Source organism: Cydia strobilella, chromosome 12, assembly GCF_947568885.1.
Source record: "Cydia strobilella chromosome 12, ilCydStro3.1, whole genome shotgun sequence".
NCBI lineage: Eukaryota > Metazoa > Arthropoda > Insecta > Lepidoptera > Tortricidae > Cydia > Cydia strobilella.
The window spans coordinates 13,526,848-13,550,345 of record NC_086052.1 but is presented as its reverse complement, the minus strand read 5'-3'; the positions used below and the strand labels follow the sequence as shown (position 1 = coordinate 13,550,345).

General features: G+C 37.0%; 1 protein-coding gene across 2 annotated transcripts; it reads left to right on the top strand.

Moving 5' to 3' along the window:
• Positions 1–158: 158 nt before the first annotated feature.
• Positions 159–15,524, top strand: LOC134746208 (FACT complex subunit Ssrp1). Of its 2 annotated transcripts, XM_063680535.1 has the most exons (15): positions 159–323; positions 409–594; positions 1,019–1,234; positions 1,621–1,799; positions 2,664–2,903; positions 3,208–3,336; positions 4,118–4,279; positions 5,458–5,590; positions 6,934–7,109; positions 7,937–8,045; positions 8,702–8,899; positions 10,022–10,297; positions 12,081–12,549; positions 12,687–13,968; positions 15,278–15,524. In XM_063680535.1, the coding sequence occupies exons 1-13, from the start codon at positions 273–275 to the stop codon at positions 12,189–12,191; spliced, it is 2,166 nt and encodes a 721-aa protein (XP_063536605.1). In that variant the 5' UTR covers positions 159–272; the 3' UTR covers positions 12,192–12,549; positions 12,687–13,968; positions 15,278–15,524. The 2 variants fall into 2 exon arrangements, with proteins under 2 accessions (XP_063536605.1, XP_063536604.1); XM_063680534.1 differs by having other exon boundaries at positions 12,081–13,968.
• Positions 15,525–23,498: the final 7,974 nt, after the last annotated feature.

Below are 23,498 nucleotides of genomic sequence, written 5' to 3'. Positions count from 1 at the left end.
TTTATTTATGAAAACTATTGAAAACCGTGTGAAAACCAAAGGTATTCGCAACACTAAAACCATAGACAACTACGATAATGACAATTGAATTGAATATTCATTCGTTCACTCATCCACCTTTAAACTTTCAACACAGTGACAGACAGTAGACACAGACACTGTCATTGTGTCATTCATGCTGTGCTGTTGCCGCCTGTTAAAATTTTGTTTGGCGCACGTTAATCAGAAGCGGCGTGGTTCCAAGTGAATTTGTCCCTTGTTAGAGGTTTACAATGGAATTCTTAGAATATAATGATGTTTCAGCAGAGATCAAAGGAGCTATGGTAATCAAACACCTTTGTTTAAGACCTTTCCTTACTCTAATTATCAGCTGTGTTTTTTTTTCTTATATCAATTCTTCTTTTTTAGGTGCCAGGACGTTTAAAAATGACCGATCAGAATATTATATTCAAGAACAGCAAGACCGGAAAAGTGGAACAAATATCGTCTAACGACATTGAACTAGTAAATTTCCAGAAGTTCGTAGGATCTTGGGGCCTGAGAATATTCATGAAAAATGGTACACTACACAGATACGGAGGCTTCAGGGAGGGGGTATGTATTTTCCAATTAATTTGCTAAATCCTTACAGATAAAAGAAGTTTTGAAAGAAGGAAACTACACTTTACAACAGTACTTTGATACGAAACACCAATACAGCCATGAACAATTAAATAGGACCTCAACTTGACATTATGCCGCGGAAAGTCGCAGGTCTGGTTTATCGGTAGGGTAAATTTTACTGCATTGGCTTCTCATACAGTTAAAACATTTACTGGTTTATTGTTTTTGTTTAAAGAGGATCAAATTGATAATGACAAAATACTACTAAAGTGGTAGCACATATTTCTGAAGTATTCTATGGTTATACTCTAGTTCTATAATTGTTTTTTGGTCTCTGTATATGTGTGTGTATGTGTGTGTGTTTATTTTATTTAGTTGTAGCAATAAAGAGTATGTTATAATCCTCCATTTACAGGAACAAGAAAAAGTGGCCAAGTTCTTCAAATCAAACTACAATAAGGACATGCTGGAGAAGGAGCTGTCCCTCAAGGGCTGGAACTGGGGCACGGCCAAGTTCAACGGGGCGGTGCTCAGCTTTAATGTGGGATCTAACACCGCTTTTGAGGTCCCGCTGCATTATGTGTCACAGTGTAATACAGGGAAAAACGAAGTTACACTTGAGTTTCATCAGGTAATTAAAAAGCTTATTATTAAGCTTACTCAACTGTCATAAAAGGACACACTCTTTCAAGATGCAATTGTAAATATTTTTAATTTTTCCTGTCCCAGAACATACTGGCACTCTCAATATAAGTAAGGTAGCATTTTTCTTCACCATTACTTTGGAATTTTGAACAAAGAAACAATTCTACTTTAATGATTTCTATAAGAAGAAATATTTGTCTTATATGGTAATGGCATAGAGGAAAGTAATGTTATGTAAAATATTTTTTACCAATAAATAAACTGAACTGAACTGAACTGAGTGTTTATGTTATTTAAATTTATAAACATAGATTTAAACTAATTTGATTCTATTCTGCTCAACATTTAACTAAAAACTACATCCTACTTCAGAATGACGACACCCCAGCATCCCTAATGGAGATACGTTTCCACATCCCAACAAACGAGTTAGCAGGTGACATGGATGCTGTGGAGGCCTTCCACCAACAGGTCATGAACAAGGCCAGCGTTATATCCGTTTCCGGTGATGCCATTGCCATCTTCAGGGAACTACAGTGTCTCACACCTAGGTATGTCAGGATTTATACTAAAACCTAATGCAAAGTATGACAACACACCAGCATCCCTAATGGAGATGCATTTCCATATCCCTACCAACGAGTTAGCGGGTGACATGGATGCCGTGGAGGCCTTCCACCTACAGGTTATGAACAAGGCCAGCGTCATCTCTGATTCCGGTGATGCCGTTATCATCTTCAGGGAGCTACAGTGTCAAACACCTAGGTATGAAAAGATTTTAAAAGTTCTTCTAAAGGAAGGTTCAGACAAAAAGAGCTGTCTCGCAAGGTTATTGTCGCGTGTTTGTCTATACGTGCCTTGCTTGGAACCACCTAGGAACAAAAATACGCGCGGCCCGATGATGCCTTCGCAAAGGCTTGTCTTTACTTCAGTCAAACGAAAGAAAAAAAAACACTAATTCTTTGTTTTTAGGGTTCCGTACCCAAAGGGTAGAAACGGAACCCTATTACTAAGACTTCGCTGTCCGTCTGTCCGTCTGTCCGCATGTCCGCCTGTCCGTCTGTCTGTCTGTCACCAGGCTGTATCTCATGAACCGTGATAGCTAGACGGTTGAAATTTTCACAGATTTTTGCCGCTATAACAACAAATACTAAAAAGTACGGAACCCTCGGTGCGCGAGTCTGACTCACACTTGGCCGGTTTTTTAATTAGATTTTAGAATAAGATTTGTATGTGTTCATGAAGTATTGAATGTTCTAAATGACTAATATTGTTGTTACATTTGAACGGAAATTGTTAGAAGACTGACTCTTGGGAGACTCTTGTGCATTGTTGCTCAATATTTGTAAATATATTTATCTAAAGCTTTTCATACTACACTACTACAAACTACAAACAAACTAATTTCTCCACAGAGGTCGCTACGACATCAAAGTGTTCCAAACCTTCTTCCAACTGCACGGTAAAACGTTCGACTACAAGATCCCCATGTCGACCGTGCTTCGCCTGTTCCTGCTGCCCCACAAGGACACGCGGCAGATGTTCTTCGTGGTGTCGCTGGACCCGCCCATCAAGCAGGGCCAGACCAGATACCATTACTTGGTGCTGCTGTTTGGTATTGAAGAGGAGACAAGCTTGGAACTGCCTTTTACTGAGTATGTAAATGTGTCTATATGTTTGAAAAGCGATTGGTATTTTATCATGTTAAAGAATATAACTACAACCATAATGATATACGCTGGGCTGACGACATAGTTAAGGTGGCGGGGGCCAACTGGGTATGGGAGGCCCAAGATCGAGAGAGGTGGAAGATTCTGGAAGAGGCCTATACCTCATAAGAGGGTTCTGGTGTGATTTTTTTCATATCCTAGACTAAGTTTTGCAAATAAGTTTATATTCATATTTTTTACCCAGAAATAAAAGGCTTTTATTTTATTTAATGATATATTATGTTTCTAGGGAGGAGCTGAAAGAAAAATACGAGGATAAAATCAAGAAAGAGCTCTCGGGACCAACATATGAAGTGTTGGCAAAAATTATGAAGGTGATCATAAACAGGAGAGTCACAGGCCCAGGCGACTTCTTAGGGTAAGCCAATTCATCTTTCATATTATGTAGTTTTCCAATTGACAATCGTAGATACATAGTTCTGTAACTTGTTATACCAATGAAATGTTATGGTGAAACTGATAGCAACTATGTAGCAACAGTAGAAAAAAATATGTTCTCAGCAGGTTTTCTGTATTCAGGCCGAGTTCTTCATTTTTTTAAATACCATGTATATTGGTGACAATTTGGCAAACCAACATACAGTTCACTTGATGGTAAGTAGTTCGTGCAACTGCAGAAGTACGTGCGCGTTGCTAACCTTATAAAAGTCCATACATACATATAATCACGCCTTTTTCCCGGAGGGGTAGGCAGAGACCGCGGATTTCCACTTGCTACGAACCTGACATACCTCTTTCACTTCCTTCACTTTTATAACATTCCTCATACACGCACGCCGGTTTAGGGTGCTCTTGACCTGGCCTTTCTTCAGGATTTCCCCGATCTGATCAGAGAAAGTCCGCCGAGGTCTACCCCTTCCAACTCCCGCTTCTGCTTCTCCCTTATACACCTCCCCCTTCCTTTCTCCCTCTTCTGTCCTTATATAAAAGTCCATATGCTAAATTTTCGGGATTCCTTACCATGAAGGATCTTTTATTAAAGAACCCCTTACTGTAGAACTTCCAGAGAACTTGAACAGGGAGTCCATTTCAAGAAATCAAAGCAAAGCTTATTCGTTTAAGTGAAATGGCAGGCAGGCTGTAAAATGTGCTGCATCTCTGTATACAGTCAATGTAAATAATATATGCCTTTTTTTCAGCCACCACAAAACACCAGCAATCGCGTGCTCATACAAGGCGGCTGCCGGCTACCTGTACCCGCTAGAGAAGGGCTTCATCTACGTGCACAAGCCGCCCGTGCACATCCGTTTCGAGGAGATCGCCTCCGTCAACTTCGCCCGAGGAGGCGCCTCATCCACCAAGTATGCTACCTTGCTTAGGGCCACTTCCACCACTCACTAACCCGGGGTTAACCGGTTAAACCTGGAGTTACCATGGTTACAGTACAATTTGACACTGAGTTAACGGTTTAACTGGTTAACCCCGGGTTATTGGGATGGTGCAAGGGGCGCTAAAGTGTTGTGAGCTGTTTCAGGAGAGTGAAAGCTTTCTTACTACTACAGATAACTTGCTATAACCTTGGAATTGGAACTTGAGTCTTTTGGGACTCTCCAAAAAGCCCGAATACACAATTTGGACTCCTACCAATACCTACACACAATAACTTCTGGCCGAAAGGATGTCGTGTTTCGGAGGTTCCGGGGCAAACTGCCAAATCCGACACAAGACTAGACGATTCAACGGAGCCACACCGTTTTGTCGCATAAATACTGTTTACTTTTTAAGTTTATAAAATGCATATATATGTTAGTCTGTAAGGTATTTGTAATATGGGCCTTGTTGCCTGATTAAAATTTTTAAACAAAAAAAAAAACATTTCTGTCTCCAAACCTTTTGACCACGACGGCTACGGCAAGGCCTTCGCATCCCTTTCGCGGTCGGATTGAAAAGATTTGGGCTCTTTTCACCAGAATAGCAGGCTTAGACCGTATCCGGCCTGTCTAAGCCAGTATGTGTATGAATATCTTATGGTATGCCACTTCAGTATATTGTTGGTTAAAGCTATACAGCTGGGTCAAAATTCTTATCGTCTTGTTTCTGACCATTCTGTCACGCTTTTATCAAATAAAATAAAAAAAGGTCGAGTGCTATTGCATGTCTTTATAGCTGTAGATTATAATTCTCTTGAGCAATTTAAATACTTAATTTCACCCCATACATAAAACTCCACTCCGTCACATTTTTTGGGGACAAAATACAAGACAACGAAAATAATTTTGACCCAGCTATACAAGTCTCAGGCGATCTCATCTTTTCTTTTATTACGGAGTTACCATTAAGGTCAATTGTAGACACATTTATATTCAGCGCCTAATTATTTTATTCGCCTTATTATTTAGCGCCTTTATTGATTCTGATAAGTACATACCGAATTATCTATAGCAACATATGTAATATATGTATACGTGTCGGGTATATATTTATATCTGCGTCTATAGCCCAATAGTATAGTAAAGTAGCATGTAACGTATGATTCCAGATCGTTCGACTTCGAGATCGAGCTGAAGTCCGGCAGCGTGCACACGTTCAGCAGCATCGAGAAGGGCGAGTACGACAAGCTGTTCGACTACATCACCTCTAAGAAGCTACACGTTAAGAATACCGGCAAGAACGTAAGTACATGCATAAATACTTACAAATACAAGCACAGGGTGTCCACTTTCTGGAAAATCAGGGAGGTCAGGGAAAAATTAGTTTCTTTTTTTTTTTAATACCACGACGGTAGCAAACAAGCATACGGCCCGCCTGATGGTAAGCAGTCACCGTAGCCTATGGAGGCCTGCAATACCAGAGATGCAGAGATGCGCGTTGCCGACCCTTTAAACACCTGTACACTCCTTTTTTGAAGAACCCCATACTGTAGCCCCTCGGGAAAACCTCGAAAAGTTCAAGGCATAAGTAGGTAAAAAACCGGATTGTATTATCTATTATGCAAAGATCACGGCTGTCGGTTTGTGTAATTGGTAACGAATAACTTTGTGCTCGCGTTTTAAGTTGGTTTTGTTATTAGTGTTATTACCCTATATCGTCCAACTAGGGAACAAATCAAATTATTTTATGAAAATATTTTGATTTGTGTTTTGTTTATGTTATAATTTATAGCCTTTAGTAGGTAGAAAGCATGAAGCGTAATAAAAGCCCGGTAGTATTAACCACTATTTAAATAATACTCCTAAACCGGAGCGCGAGGTAATAGGCCGAACCAAACCCCCAGGCTATCTATGCTGGCCGTTTATTGTGTGCTTGTTTGCCACCGACTTATAGTAGAAAAGCTTTTTTAGTCAAGGAAATTTGGAAAAGTGGTCATGGAATGTCAGGGAAAAGTCAGGATATTTTCTCTTGGTTTGTAGTGGACACCCTGAAGCAGGTTTATTGTCCTAATACATTTTTACGTTTTATGTTGAATGACACAATATTGAGGCGTAAGGAAAACAAAAAACTCCTAAAAAAGTTAATAAGCCACATATTTCAAAATTATAATTCCTAAAGATATTGTATGTAAATAAGAATAACTCTTTATTATACTATTGCAACAAACTTCCTGCATACCTTCGGCAAGCATAGGCAACATGAGTTTTTGGTTCAAAATCCAATTTTCAGGTAGGATCAAACACTGCCATAAGCCATAGTAATTAAATTAGATTTAAGCTATATTGCAGTGCCCTACAGGGTTTCATAGCTAAACCAATAAAATGTACCAACTTGTATAACCTATGAAAGCAATAAACACACTGATTGCTGCAGACTCAAATGCTTGTCTACATCACTTAGCTACCTCTACTAACAGATACTCCGTGTGCATGCATTATTCTACTTGGGAACCAAACACAAAAAAGAGCGTGAACATTTGTGTTGTTTTCGCACTTATATTACGTATAAAAAGATTAAAATAGTTGACCGACGCGTCTAAACTTGACGAGAACCGTTAATGAATCGCTATTTTCCATCTTCCCAGGACAAAGCCCTGTACGACGACGACTTCGGCGACTCGGACACGGAGAAGGAGCCCGACGCGTACCTCGCGCGCGTCAAGGCCGAGGCCAAGGAGCGCGACAGCGACGACAGCGACGACGAGAGCACGGACGAGGACTTCAACCCCGACAAGGCTAAAGAGAGCGACGTCGCCGAAGAGTTAGTATACCCTTTTTTTTCTATAAAACGCTAATTTCAGCGCACAATTCTTCCATATCCCACTTTCATAAGAAGAGTTTCCTCCGCTTTTCAGTTTTCACCCCTTCAAGAGATGATTTTCGTTATTATACACTGTTCAGTGTCTTCTTTTGGGACTACCTATCTTCATACCAGATTTCTTCGAAATCGGTCCAGCGATTTATGCGTGAAGAGGTAACAGACACACAGACCGAGTTACCTTTGCATTTATAATATTAATTAGGGATGCAGTTAACCTGGCTTTTATGACTTTGATACTAAGAAGCGTATCTCGGCGGCTAAGGAGCGCGACGGCGACGATAGTCATGACGAAAGCACGGACAAGGCTAAAGAGAAAAACGTCGCCGAGGAGTACGCTTTATTCTTGATATTCTTTTTAAGCGTCACTTAGGGCCAGTTACATCATCCGCACACGACAGACTGAACGACGTCACCCGGCGCGCCGCGGCGGTTTACTATGAAACTTTCCTTACAATAAAATTTAGCGAACTCTTTAACGATGACAAACAGTTTGGTGCAACCGACCCTTAGTAGTAGTAGAGTTCAGAGTTGCAATAAATGTTGTTAAATGTTGACCTCCGCGCCCAAACTACTTTATTACTTACTACCTTATTGGCGCTCCTTCAGTAATCTTAATAATGACATTGAAAGATGCACGTGCACAGCCTTAGTAATCTCGTCTTAAATAATAGTACGCCACTGTCAGAGATGTTTAAGATCAAATTATGTTTAACATTGTTTCTTAACTTGAATTTTGTTTTTTGAGACTATTTGTATGCTTACTACAGATACGACACGAATCCGTCGTCATCGGAAGACTCTGACGCGTCGAACGCGTCAGGCGACGACAAGAAAGAGAAGAAGAAGGAAAAGAAACCCAAGAAAGCTATCACTATTGTAAGTACATTTTGCTAAAGTCGTCGTCAATAGAACTTGCAAATAATGTAAACAAACCATTTTACCTTCATTACTTCGTAATCTCGCTCTTTAAAAGGATAACTATGACCTTATCAACAGTTTACACCTATTAAATGTTAATTATTAATATTTCAGGGAAAATAACCTTCGTAAAAATTTTAGGTTATGTGTCAAACGCTAACAAAATCTGTCATATTTGTTAACATTATTTGCAAGTTAACAAATATGACGACTTTAGATGGTACTTTATACGCCGTGAGTTCGGGTCCTTCTCACGGTCTACACTGAGCGGAGGCCATGCGTGCAGTTTTTTTAATTGTAATTTTTAATCAGTTTTAAACAAAAAAATAGTCATCGATCAGTTCGATATAAATAAAATTACGCATTTTTAGAAGCAATTTACATGTTAATAACTTTTGTCCAAAACATTGTTACAAATTTTAAATGGTGCGTTTTACTTTGTTGTATATGTTCGTGATTTTTTTTCTATAGAGCGAAAGTTGTTTAACAGAGTTCGAATCGATTAAGTTATTAGAGAAAGGCCCCTCTTTTCTCCAGTTGTGGTTATGCTGTGACCCAACACAGAATATAACTTCATTTCATTTGTATAATTATTCTTTTAATTACGATTCCAGTCCGAAGCACCCCGTAAACGCAAAGACAAAAAAGGCAAAAAGGAAAAAGACGCAAACGCGCCCAAACGGCCCTCGACCGCCTTCATGTTGTGGCTGAACGAGAACCGCAAGAAGATAACTGAGGAGAACCCCGGCATCAAGGTCACCGAGATCGCCAAGAGGGGCGGCGAGCTGTGGCGAGACCTCAAGGACAAGTCTGTAAGTGTAGTACTACATTCTATTATAGATGGCGCTGTACGGCCTCGTACATTATGCGGTAAGTAGGTTGTTAAGTTAAGAGCGAACATTTGACGATCCAGTCACTTCAAATGCAAACCGTAGGACGCACTTCTTCTGTACTTCTTTACAAACTCTTTAATATACACATCATTTCCAACATCTCGTTAAAAAAAACCGACCAAGTGCGAGTCGGACTCGCGTTTGTTGTATGGGAGCTCCACTTAAATATTTATTTTATTCTTCTGCGGCAACAGAAATACATCATCGGTGAAAATTTTAACTGTCTAGCTATCACGGTTCATGAGATACAGCCTGGTGACAGACGGACAGCGGAGTCTTAGTAAAAGGGCCCCGTTTTTACCCTTTGGGTATGGAGCCCTAAAAAATTAGCGAACCGTTTAACGGTGACGGATGATTTTTTGCAACCGACCCTAAGTTTTCCCCTTTCTCTGAAACAAACAAAACTATCTAATTTTGGATACTACTGCCAAGGACCATAAAAGTACTGCTACCTTTTGTTGTCAACGTTTAGTCAATTAAACTCGAATATTTTATTTCAGACCAGTAAAGTCCAAATAATGTTTGTTACATTAACTGAAAAGTTGAAAATATGTACACAGAATATAATCAGTATTCATTATCTTATCTACTTGTATTTCAATGCAATCCTGAGTCCTGACCTATTCCATGCTACATTATGGAGCAGTTAAACCTTCCAGTAATCACCTTCAACAATGCTGCTACGGCGCCTTATGCCAACGCAACCATCGATGACATGATTTTTAGGGTTCCGTACCCAAAGGGTAAAAACGGGACCCTATTACTAAGACTCCGCTGTCTTTCTGTCTGTTGATCTGTTAACAGGCTGTATCTCATGAACCGTGATAGCTAGACAGTTGAAATTTTCACAGATGATGTATTTATGTTGCCGCTGTAACAAATACTAAAAACAGAATAATATAAATATTTAAATGGGGCTCCTATACAACAAACGTAATTTTTTTGCCGTTTTTTTGCGTAATGGTACGGAACCTTTCGTGCGCGAGTCCGACTCGCACTTGGCCGGTTTTTATTATTTACTAAAACATTACTTATTTCCAGGAATGGGAAGAAAAAGCTGGCAAAGCGAAAGAAGACTACAACGCAGCTATGAAGAAATACAAAGACAGTGGCGCCGCCGACGAGTTCAAACAGAAGAAGAAACAAGCGGCCAAGGAGGCCAAGGCGGCCGAGAAGAAGAGCAAAGCGCCCGCCAAGAAGAGCAAGAACACCAGCGCAGGCTCCGGGGCGGGCAAGTTCACCAGCAAGGAGTACATCGAGGACGATGACAGCTCCTCGGACGAGGATAAGGATAAGAAGAAGAAGGATACTAAAGATGTAAGTATTGAGTAGCTATCTAGTTGACATTAGATTAAATTAACACTTTGAAAGTTTGAACGCCACGACTATGGGGTCATCCATTAATTACGTCACACGAATTTCTAGGTTTTCTTACCCCTCCCTCCCCCCTACCACAATCTGAGGGTCTATCACGAAACAAGAAAATCGGAATTTCGTTATCTAACATCTTTGTCACTCTTGCATATTCGAGCGATAAAGAGGCAGATAGTAAAATTTCGGATTCGCGTTTGCCGGTAGGTTTTCTGTAAACAAACCGCTTTGATGCATCAATATCATATTTTATTATCTCAGAAAACTTGTCAAAACCTGTTAAAGGCACAGTATTGTATAAGTTACAGAACATTGCACCCCTATTAGGTATTATTAATATTTTTTCAAAATATTTTTGACACGATATTTTAAACAATTCACCTAAAAAAAAAGGTAATCTGCTCGCACTCAAAATATCTCATATCCACATAACGTCTTCTCTTAGTTGTCCCTGGTTTACATATAACCTGCAGTATTATGTATCGAAAGTTAAGATGAACTGCGATAACTGTGAACTTTTCTTTAAATTCAAATATATCATAAATCTGTCTGCTAACTTTGAATTTGGTTAGACCACCAAAGCGAGAAGTAGGTGCTATTAGATATTGGAAGGCTTAGTATTCTTATTTGCATAAAGGTTTAACTTTGCTAATGGCAAATTTTTAATATTTCGTTTACGCCCCAGAAGGATGATTAAAAAGTATGTAAAGGCAATGTTTCGTAGATTTTATTTTCGTGAACGCGATTATAAATGGGGCACATAATTGTATAGTTCGGCAGTATATTATTTATTCATTAGATTTTTATTTAAAGCATGTGTAACTGATGCTTCATTCATTTTTATAGTATGTTTTTTTACAGCTTTGCGCCTTATATTATTCGTTTCGGCAATCTTCATCTAATTTCGGTTAAATACAGGCAGCAAACGTCAGGTCAAAGAAACTGGCGTCACTATAAATATTTGCGGAACAAAAAAGTTGCCGATACGCATTAATTACATTATAGCATAGAGTAACTTATACTAGAGCGGTACTGTCATAGTACATTTTGTAACCCCAGTAAATTCACTGCCATCTGTCGACACACTTTAAAACTAAAAATACGATAAAATGTATGATTTTTTTTATTTGCATTAATTATTTTTATGATTTTGACCCATGTTCTTTCACTGATATGCGTTAAAATTGTTAAATAACAAACGAAACCGTCAACGCCATCTATACGACAGTTGGCCAAAGCTAGTAGCGCCCTCTGAACGAGAATCAAATTTTCTTGATTTTCGAGGCACGTTTTTTCCTTAGACTGTATCCATCTATTACGGAGTTATATCTATCTTTGATTATAGTGTACTGTACTGTACCTGTATTATAGTAAATACGTAAATAGTGCTGTATTTTGGTAGACCATTAATTCAGCTATAGCGAGTTTCTTTTGTTTTATATGAGATATACATAAATTGGTCAGGGCTCATTAGTGAAATTCTCTAAACTAAATGCATGCATTAAATATATAGTAGTGAAATCCAATCGGATCGTAGGAGTAAGCATATAATTAGCTGTGTTAAATACATTTTACTTTACTAGTAGACTTAATCGTTTTTCTTGGTAGAAATAATATATGTTTTGGCAACAGACTTTCCAAAGAGCAAAATATATTTTTAGAAATCGTTCATGTCTTGGAGCAATCTCAACTTGCCCGGTAGTTTTTTAATTTGTTTTATTTTTTACAGAGCAAAGAATCGAAGAAAGAAAAGGCGAAAGCAAAGAGTTCTTCAGAATCAGAAGCCGAGGCATCCGCTTCCGGGTCGGGCTCCGACGCAAGCGGAAGCGGGAGCGATTAGTGCACTAACTATACATTTAGATAGAGTACAACCCATAAATACATTAGAACTGTCATTTTGGAATAAAAACTGAATAGCTCGAGAGTATCATTGGTCAACGTTTGGTTCGCAAAGTGGCCAATCGCGGAGTTTTTAAACCGTTTTTTTTAAGTTATAGATTTACTTTTTTTTTCATGATCAGCAGATTGCAAGTACGAAAATTAATTCTTCAAGTCTTCATAAAGAAGCATTTCTTTTGTTTCATTGTTTAAAAAAAAACAAACGAAAGTCACCATAATCTACTGTACAAAAGGTTCAAATTAAAAATAGGTAAACTTTGTATGGTGGGCCTACGAGGCTAGAGAAAGATTAATTCCATGTTTGTAATTGTAACAGGATTTTTGGTTCACTTCATAAAAAAGTACCTGCGAAAAGCGCTGCTCTTGAGCATTACATTTCAAGTAAACTATGACAACGTACTAATGTACAGTGCTCAATAATTTCTTAAAACAATAGGGCAGTAAAAGCTGTAAAAACATTAAGATATCTTGAGCCATACTGAAACTTATTAGAATTATTATGTTTCAATTTCCTTATAGCTATGTACAACAGAATTGTAAATGGTTATTTCAAGACGATAATTGTTAGGTATCTGTATAATTACATTAATTACGTTCATTCAGGCTGGTTACCTTAATTATTACTATTGGCAGGTTTTCCTTATTTTGTTTCCTCCGTAACGCTAAATATACATGAAACTAAACAAAACCCTTGGCATACAAAGGAAACTGACATAAATTGGTCATGATCGTGATTATATAATTTGAAGCTTATGTTTATGGATACAATTAGCGATGTACTACGAAAGCTGCGGTTTTATTGTTTAAATTTGTTTGTGATAATATTATAATCAGCCTAAAATATATGAAAATGATAGAAATTTTCAATAATATCTAACTAAACAATAATAGTACTTACACAAAACAACAGGATTTAATGTTCCATATTTCTTAGGCTGAGTATAATATGTGTGTCCTAATGGAATATTGCGATAATGTTTGTAAACCATTCCTGTCTAACATATGATCTGTTTTGTACCAATCATAACCTGTAAATATAGTTAAGTAATTGTTAATTATTAATTTTGTCATACCCCTGTTTAAATCTGTTCATTGATACTTACATAACACAAATCGTATGGCAAATATAAAATACCTTGCTTGAAAAAAAAATTGTCACTATCCCAAAAATGTTGGACTTTTTAATCTCGAAAAACGGCTATAAACATGATAAATTAGCCCTAAATATCAAGTCGAGTAAGCCTAGTTGTGGTGATCATACCCCGCCCACACACATATGGCCGTTGTATTTGGAAAAATATGGCTGCAACTCTTTCAATTACGATATTAACGAAAAAAATACAAATTGAATATTTGGATAAATAAGGCCAATAAATCACGTACGAAAATCCCATTTTAAAAACAGACATAACATGCTAATTAGATACATAGATAGCTGCACAAATCTCACAGTAATTTGACGGCCTCCTAGTCTAATTGGTAGTTGGTAGTGACTCTGCCTCTGAAGCAGGGGGTCCCGGGTTCGAATCTCGGTCAGGGCATTTATTTGTGTACTTAATTGCTTATCACAAATATTTGTTTCTGAGTTATGGATGTTTTCTAACCCCCTAATTCATAAAACTTTACGGGTCTGATTTAGTTAAATTATGTTTTATACCTTCTTACAAATAAGTCAAAATGACGGATGTATCTAAGTATGTATTTATCTGTATGAGTATGTACCTAGTCGGCTCATAAGTTCTGTCATATACATAGTATCAAATAAAATCAATCGTTTAAGTTTATTCCGTATAATTTATACAGCGTTTGAAAGCTTATAAACTAGAGAATCTAAATGTATAACATTTATTCAAAATGACCGCCATAATTATCTACACAGGCTTGAAGTCTTCGTGGCCAGTCGTCAATGGATTCACGCACCACTTTCATGTCGATATTGGCCACTGCCGTAGCAAGAGATTTTTTCAGCGAGTCTAGATTTGCATGAGGTTTTGAGCACACCTTTTCCTCTAAATACTGCCATATTTTATAGTCTAAAGGATTAAGATCTGGGCTAGAGGAGGGCCAATCTTCATGCCGTATAAAGTCGATTTTATTGGAGGCGAGCCAGGCTTGTGTAGACTTTGCCTTATGGGCTGGAGCAGAGTCCTGCTGGAAAACCCAATGCTGGTTTAGAAACATCGTATGGGATAGTGGTTTCACAATATTAGTCAACACCGTGTCTTGGTACACTTTGGCACTAGTTTTTACTCCTTTCTCACAAAAATGCATACTAGTGACGCCCGCATAAGAAACTCCCAGCCAAACCATCACAGATGAAGGGTGATGACCTCTTTGAATACGGGGAATGCTATTAGACGCTTCTTTACTATTGCGAGCGTACACTCTATCATTTTGTTTATTACAGTTTTCTTCTATGTCAAAAATTTTCTCGTCCGAAAACAGTATACAACGGTGCTTATTTTTAGCGTACTTCTTCAATAAAGCTTTAGATCTTTTAAGCCTTAAAGCTTTAAGCCGACCATTGAGAAGATGGCCAGTTTTTCGTTTATAAGCACGAAGTCTCAGGTCTTGATTAAGCACTCTTTTCACCGTGTTTTTGCTCAAACCCATCTGGAGGGCCATAACTTTTTGTTTCCTAGCGGGATTTCTGGCAATGCGTGCCCAAATTGCTTGTACAACCGCTGGAGTCCTAGCTGTACGCGGACGACCGCTTCTTTTCTTGTCATTTAAACTAGAGACCTCACTGTATCTTTCTATGGTACGATACACAAATCTTAGAGAGAATTTTAAATTTTCAAGAAGCTTAAAAATTTTAGTCGGCGAGTGACCAGAACGATATACTGCAATTATTGCGGTACGGCTATCTTTAAGCGTCCACTCCATGTTGAAGAAAACAGAAAATTGCAAAATTATACTACTCAAATATTTAATAAAGATTCGAAATTCAAATGCAGAACGGTTTTTGTTTTAGGAGTTCCAAATTTAAATTTTAAAGGCCAGTGACAGAACTTATGAGCCGACTAGGTATATCGTCACCTAGTACCCATAATGGCTATAATACAAGCTTTGCCTTATTTGAGGTTAGGTAGTCGATCTGTGTGACTATCCCCAAATATATTATTTTACAGTCATGTAAGTTGAGTTGGTCCTATCATCCCATACTATCATCCTTATTGGAAACGTCATTGCCGTACGAGTAAGATAAATGTGCGATTGTTTTATGATTGTTTATCTTGTATGGTTTAAATTACAATAGCTTTAATACTACGTTTACGTGTTTGTTTTATTTCCTATTTTTAGGGTTCCGTACCCAAAGGGTAAAAACGGGACCGTATTACTAAAACTTCGCTGTCCGTCTGTTTGTCACTAGGCTGTATCTCATGAACCGTGATAGATAGACAGTTGAAATATTCACAGATGATGTATCTCTGTTGCTGCTATAACAACAAATACTGAAAACAGTATAAAATAAATATTTAAGTGGTAAGTCTCCCATACAACAGCCATGATTTTTTTGCCGTTTTTTGCGTAATGGTACTGAACCCTTCGTAACGTGCGCGAGTCCGACTCGCACTTGGCCGGTTTTTTACGTAGTCGAGTTTCTCAAACGTTTAGCTGTTTATTGCTTCAGCTTAAAAAATGCTTTCATCACCTCTTTCAAACATGGTTGAAAACGTACCTATAGCAGCCTATAGCCTATGTCACTCGCGTCATAAAGAATTAAACCAATCGATTGAATCTCAAAAGTTTCGACGACGGAATATGCACGTATAGGGTCAATGCGCTAGTTTTATTCCTGAACAAATTCGGGCCTATTGAACGATCCTATAAAAATGAAATAGGTACATATATTATTTGCGTCAAGTGGACGAAAAGTAAAGCCTAGACGGAAACTAGCGCAATGACCCTATATTTGCCAAAATAAGAGTAGCTATAAGATTCGACATTATTGTCCTATAAATAAGACACATAATATCCGGATCGAAGGACCATAAAATTCAGCCCTAACAAAAACCGTAAATAATTTCATCAATATCCAACAAAGTTTTCCTTCATAGACCAATCTATAATGTGCATATTAAATTTACTCTTTAGATTAGAAGAAGCCTAAAGGCGTTAGCTCTCTCAATTATTGGACGATTTGATTGATTGTTTTGTCTCGCCATTATTAACAGTGGCTCAAATTTCGTAAAATTCGTAGTTCTAATAATACATGTTACCTAATTAATTCCATATACGCAATATTGCATAAAAGCAAAAAAATATTTTTTTAAATGTATTTAATTGTGGTGATATTATGGTAAAATAAACGACATAACGCTTCCGTAATTCAATCACCACGCTTATTTATTGCAACCGGCTAAAGGACAGACGACAGACGCCGCATTTTTTACAGAGGGTAAAAATGGCGCGAAACAGAGAGACGCCAACTGTCATACATTCAAAAACGTTCTAAGCGCCGTTGCATTTGAACGTCTATAAGTCCTTTTCGAAGATAAACTTCCAGAACCGGTAGTAAAGATGCAGCGCTAAGCGTTCAAGCATGGGCCCGTTTTTGTAGCCGCTTTGTATGAAGCTAGGGGAACGCTTGCGGTAGGTTAGTAGGGGTTAATATCATTGCATGAATAACTCGATGATGTCAATACGTTTGATACAATTCCTTGCACCTTTAGATGCAAATACGATTTATTATGTGCGTATGGGGAATCCGAGTTTAAATATAGGGAAGCACTGTGAGAAAGATCGTTGAATTATGTACTTCCCTTGAAAAAACTTTGGACCCAACCTAAGTTGGGTGCGAGTAAAAAATTGGCGTCATTGAATTCCTGTTAATTTAGGACCGTTTAAGTTTTTAGATGTACAAAAAACTTTGGGTAAAGATTATTAATATTTAAGACTTATGCGTTTGAGATTTTTCCTGGTCCGTTGTGCATTAGTACGATACAAGTGCGATAAATGAGAAATTCGCAACGAGTGGCTTTAAATCGACACGAGTTGCGAATAATCTATTCGAACATGTTCGTGTGTATTCGTTTAAATTTTCACAAATAAATAACTTGCTTCGATATTGACTTATAGTGAAATCTCAAAGTGTCATAACCTCAACAAACTCTTGGAACGATTATTGTGTATATAAAAACAATAATAACTTAAACCAGTGTAGAAAGTGAACTTTTTTCAACGTTTTATTCAGTTGTAATCTTACAATGTATACAACAAAGCTAAATAGACAATAAATATTGATATTAATACCGTTAAGTTTTCAAAACAATAAGTGACGCCAAAGTGATGCGTAGAAGTCAATGACCTTTTAGTGTTTACTATTCCTGCTTATTTTGACCAGGGCTCGGAACCGAAGCCGCAACTAGTTTTTTCACAGTATATACTGGATTAACGACCGACACTTACCTAATAAAAATGGCGCCACTGGATAAAAAATGTGCAGGTTGTGGAAGTATAATAGCTGAAGGTGATAGATGCTATTTACAATGTTGGAAATGTAAAGAGGCTTCATGTCTACAGTGTGCTAATGCAGAAAAGAGGTTCTTTAGCACAATGAGCCCAAATCGCAAAGCAACATGGATGTGCGTAAGTTGTAAAAGTAAGCTCCCGAAAGGCGACAATATTAACATACCGGTGAGGCCGACGCGTTTGCAAGCTCTCAAAACACCTCCTTCGAGTACAAGAAATAAGACTTACAAAACTATGAATTTAAGACCAAAGCCACCAGCTACAGTTAAAGCAATGTATAACTCCCAGTCGAGAAATAGCGAGTCTACTGATACTAGCATGCTAGGTGACACTTTAAACAGCTTGAACGTATCGCAATCTTCGGAATTGGACACGGCTGATGGTAGTACTCTTACTATGGACGCTCTCAGCAAATTATTAGAGCAGAAACTGACATCACATCATCAGACTACTATTTCAGAATTGAAATCAATTATTCAAACAGAAGTATGTGCAGCAATAACATCATTTAAATTAGAAATAACCCAAAAAACTAATGAGCTATCTAAAGAGCAAAAACAGATAAACGAAAACATAAGTAACTTAAGCCAAAAAATTTACTTACTAGAAAATGATAATCTGAAGTTACAGTCCGAAATACGTGATTTACAAAATAAGACACATCACAACCTGAACGCTGACCCAAACACCCAACTGCAACACCTTGAAACCGAGCTATCCTCATTGAAAAAGCAAACTGATTTATTAGAAGAACATCTGAAACACCCCAAGTCATACGCTGATGCTACTAAAGAATATTTGAACTATACAAACTCAACCACTTATATACAATCTGAAGGAATTAGTAAGATAAACCCGAAAAATACCTCAGACAACTCTAAGAAAATAGTACTCTACGGCCTGGGAGAAATTTGGAGCGAAACAGAGCCAGAGCTTCTCAACAGAGTACTACATCTATTTTACGACTTTTACGGCATGGATCTCACGGGATATATAGATGACTTATATAGAATAGGACGAGCAACATCGAAAAGACCATTAGTGATCGAATTACTTAGCAAAAGGACAAAGAAGCAAATCTTAGATAATGTAGGATACTTACAGCGTACAGGACTGCATATATCAGAGTTCCTAGATACCGAAAGCTTGCACTTAAGACAAACATTAAGGCTAAGGCTACAAGAAGCAAGGCAAAACGGAAAGAAAGCAGTGATACGGAACAATAGACTTATTATTAATGGTCGAGACGTTACGGAGCAGACAACTAGGCATCTATCAACGCAACAAAACGAACCGAAACCCGTACTTGCGCATGCAGCACCGTTATCGCAAGCCGTACAGAGAGGTGCCCAAAACCTGAGCGTGCAGCCTCCGGACTGTAGATCTTCAACCCCAATTGCATCGAGTTCAAATAATTTTCGTCCCTAAACCAAGTCAATTAGAAGTACTTTTCCAGAATATGTGTAGCATTAGTAATAAGTTACATTTAGTAGAGGCTGTGATAGATGATAAACCTAATTTACATGTATTATGTATATCCGAGACATGGATAACTACGTCTAAGATTAGTTTATTGCATATTGAAGGCTATAATTTATCTAGTTACTTCTGTAGAACAAATTACGAAGCTGGAGGTGTATGTATCCTTGTTCGGGAAGATATAGAATATATAAAATTAGCAGATGTTAACAAATTATCAATTGAATATATATTTGAAACTTGTGCCATAGAAATACCAAAATCTAATATGATAATAATTGTTATTTACTGGCCAAATAGTGTGAGAAGTCCTGACATATTTTTTGAAAAATTAGAGCAACTTTTACATTTAATAGAGACAAAACATAAAAATAAAAACGTCATTATAGGCGGAGATCTAAACATAGACGTTCTCAGTAAGTCGAATTTATCTAAAAACCTTATAAACCTTATGTTAACCTTTAACTACAAACAACACGTAAATGAACCAACTCGAGTCTCGAAAAACACAGCCAAATGCTTGGATATTGTATTTACTAATTTTGATGCCGATAGCTTTAAAGTAAATGTTGATGAACTTGGTCTCTCAGACCACAAAAGTGTGTCTATAATAGTGCCCAATGCAATACAAAAGATTGGACATAACCCTAATGAATATAGGCAATTTAAGCGTTTGTTTACAGAGAAAAACACTCAGTCATTAAAAACAGAATTACAGAAGGTTAATTGGTGCTCTATCCTCTCACCACAGTTTACAGTTGATGAAAATTATAATAAATTCAATAATAAATTAACTATGTTACTAAACAAATGTATCCCAAAAAAGGTAATTAAATTTAAAGTTAACTCTAAAAGACAATGGCTAACACAAGGAATTAAGAAATCTTGCCTACATAAAAGATTATTAAAGAACATTATCGTCCAAACAAATGACCCGATATTAATTAAATTCTCAGAAACGTATGCAAAAACATTAAAGCAAAGTGTCATGATAGCTAAAAAAATTTATAATCAGAAGAGAATAAATATGTCAAATAATAAAATCAGAACTGTGTGGAAAATCATAAAAGAACAGGCAAAAAAACCCCAACTACAATCAAAATGTAAAAAAAATGTTTCGATTAAAATAGACGGCAAACAAATAGACGCACCACTAACCGTAGCAAACACTTTTAATGATTATTTTACTTCTATAGGGCTTAATATGAACAATAACCAACCTTGTGGTCGCCCGGTACTTAATCCCACTTGCAACACCCTTTTTCTATCACCTGTGACTCACATAGAAGTTGAAAAAAGCATTAAAAAAAATAAAAAATAAGTACAGCTTTGGTATAGACGAAATTTCACCATCGCTAGTTAAAAAATGTGCCAACGAACTTATCCTACCCCTGACATTTTTAATCAATCAATCCTTCTCAACAGGAAAATTCCCCGACGCCTTGAAAATAGCGATTGTTAAACCAGTTCCAAAATCGGGAGACTTGACTGACCCTGGCCAATACCGGCCCATCGCTCTGTTGCCGACGATTTCAAAAATCTTTGAAATGGTAATGGCTAAACGCCTGTCAGCTTTCTGTGATAAATACGAGATATTCGACGATAGTCAATTTGGTTTCAGGAAGAAAAGGTGTACAATATTAACTATTAATAAAGTTATGCATGAAATTATTGGCGTTATTGACAGTAATAGATATGCATTTGGGCTTTTACTTGATATGAGCAAAGCCTATGACCGAGTACAACATAATATTCTCCTAAATAAATTGTATGGCATAGGAATCCGTGGAACAACTCATGACTGGTTCAAATCATACTTGACAAACAGAATACAGTATGTAGAAATAGAATATTTTAACAAAACAACTAACTCTCTTTTAAAAACATTTTCACAAAAAAGACAAATCACAGGTTCTATTCCTCAGGGCAGTGTTTTAGGCTGCATCCTATTCTTAATCTACATTAACGATCTGGCAAAAATAATAAATACCGAATATACAAAATGTTTCCTATATGCCGATGATATATCTATAGTATTCTCTTGTTCAAACAGTAACAATCTAACTCATAAGTTAAATAATATTTTTGATACCGTAATTCAATGGCTCAGCGATCATAATCTACAACTAAACCTAAAAAAGACAAATTTAATTCAATTTCGACCCCATCAACGAACCCCATTAAATTTTGATTTCACTTACCTAGATACCCAAATTCAACCAATAAAGCACTGCAATCTCCTCGGCATAGTCATTGACGAGAATATCAATTGGAAAATGCATATAGATAAAATTAGCTTGAAAATATCATGCTTTGCTTATGCCCTCAGAAATATTAAAAAAACCACAGGGTTAAAAACGGCTCTTAGTGCTTATCATGCATTTACCCAGACATGGCTCCAATACGGGATCAATTTGTGGGGTAATAGCACAAATAGTGCAGATTTATTCATATTACAAAAAAGGTGTATTAGAATATTAAGTAATATAAAAAACCAAGAAAGCTGCCGACCGTACTTTAAAAAATTTAATATTTTAACTCTACCATCCCTCTATATATTAGAAACATGTAAATTTGTAAGAAAACATCCTGACCTATATTTAAAAGCTAAAGATCGTCATAATACTTGTACCTTAAATTTAAGACACCAAAACAAAATAGCCCTTCCCGCCAGTAACTTACAAATAAGTAATAAGAGCCCCTATAATATGTCAATAAGAATTTTCAATAGTCTCCCAAAGGAAATAGCGGGAGAGCAAAAATATGATAAATTTGTTAACTGCTTGAAAAATTATTTAACGAGTAATTGTTTTTATTCTATACAAGAATATTTTGATTGTAATAAATACCATAAATAGACATATAAGTAATACATAGCTTAGATAGGTATAACTTTTGTGTAATGTTATCTCTGTGTTTAATTTACATATGTATTAGTTTAGAGTAGATAGATAAAATTGCAATACCCTTACAGGGTGTCATGTTGTGATACATTATCGATTAAGAACATCTGTAATTTTACCAATGTGAAAGCAATAAACATATTATTATTATTATTATTATTATTATAGGTAGGTACATAATGTGTCAGTCAGCAGCTTAAGAGGAAAGGGGGCGACCGCTTCTGCGTACAAACGTTGTTCCCATTTTCCTCTCTGGAAATTGAAATTAAGTAAAAGATTTGTACATAATTACATGTATATTAAACCCAGCTATCCCCTTCGTTTGACTTTTTTGGATTTTTTGATCAGAAGTATTATAAGAATTGTTAGGAGCGAAAAACAAAAAAGGTACCGTACGAACTTCTAAACTCTTATAATAGTTATAATAATTTAAAATTCGAAAAAGCTGTGGTTGATTTATATGTATATAAACATCAAATTGAGTCAAAATGTTTTCAATAATGTTAATATCCAGAAAGGAAAATGGGGGCTACATTTGTATGGAAAGGCGATTTCGGGGCGAGCGTCCACTTTTGACTTCAGGGTTAAATCTGTTCAAAACTATATGCACACGCTCTTATTTTAACAACATTAACTTTGGTTTCAGATTATTTTAAACGCCTTGCCCGACGGAAATTGCAGCTCATTCAAGATACAAATGTATACAAAATTCAACTCTTCCTGTCTTTTTAATTCGTTGCTTGCCTCAATCAGACCGGATAGCATAAGTTGTATGTGTTCTCGCGCGCGAGTCCATACTTGAAGCAGGTCAGAAGCCAAGTAAATAAAAAAATCTATAATGTCAACTAAATAAAGCTCTGATGTCAAAAGCTAACACCCCTAAAACGATATAAACTAAGATTTGAAGTATGTATCGTCAGGTAACAACCAAACTCCCTAATTACCATCACAAGTTCAAAGCCATAAGTGAACCGTGTATTGATATTAAGATTGATTTTTGTTTAATAATTTTTTAGTCATCACCTGACGGTACCTATAGTTTTTGTCTAAAATTTTTACCATTCAGTGAGCTTTACCATATCCTATTGCGTTTTTGAGGCAAATTATAAAGAGCTCTTAAAGCTAACTTTTTGAAAGGCGTCAAGTCGGCACGGATTCGCTCAAGCAGGTATATTTATTGTTATGCTCCTTCCTTCCCGGTACATCACGACATTCAAGACCCTCGGGCCTTCGGGCCCTTGGTCCTATGTCCTATAACGGCGATAGTCATAAACGTGGGAATGGGGTGCGATATGCGACGCATTGTCTTTACTGTAGAATAGTTTTGTTAGCCTAGTAACAAAAAAATAGACGAAAGCATTTAAAAAAGGTAGCCTGGGTACATTTAAAAG

Bases quoted from the DNA above. Each gene is read 5' to 3' on its own strand.
- LOC134746208 (XM_063680535.1), top strand. From the start codon at position 273: ATGGAATTCTTAGAATATAATGATGTTTCAGCAGAGATCAAAGGAGCT. The intron at 1,800-2,663 runs GTATGTCAGGAT...ATTTCTCCACAG, and splicing joins CTACAGTGTCTCACACCTAG to AGGTCGCTACGACATCAAAG. The intron at 5,591-6,933 runs GTAAGTACATGC...CCATCTTCCCAG, and splicing joins TTAAGAATACCGGCAAGAAC to GACAAAGCCCTGTACGACGA.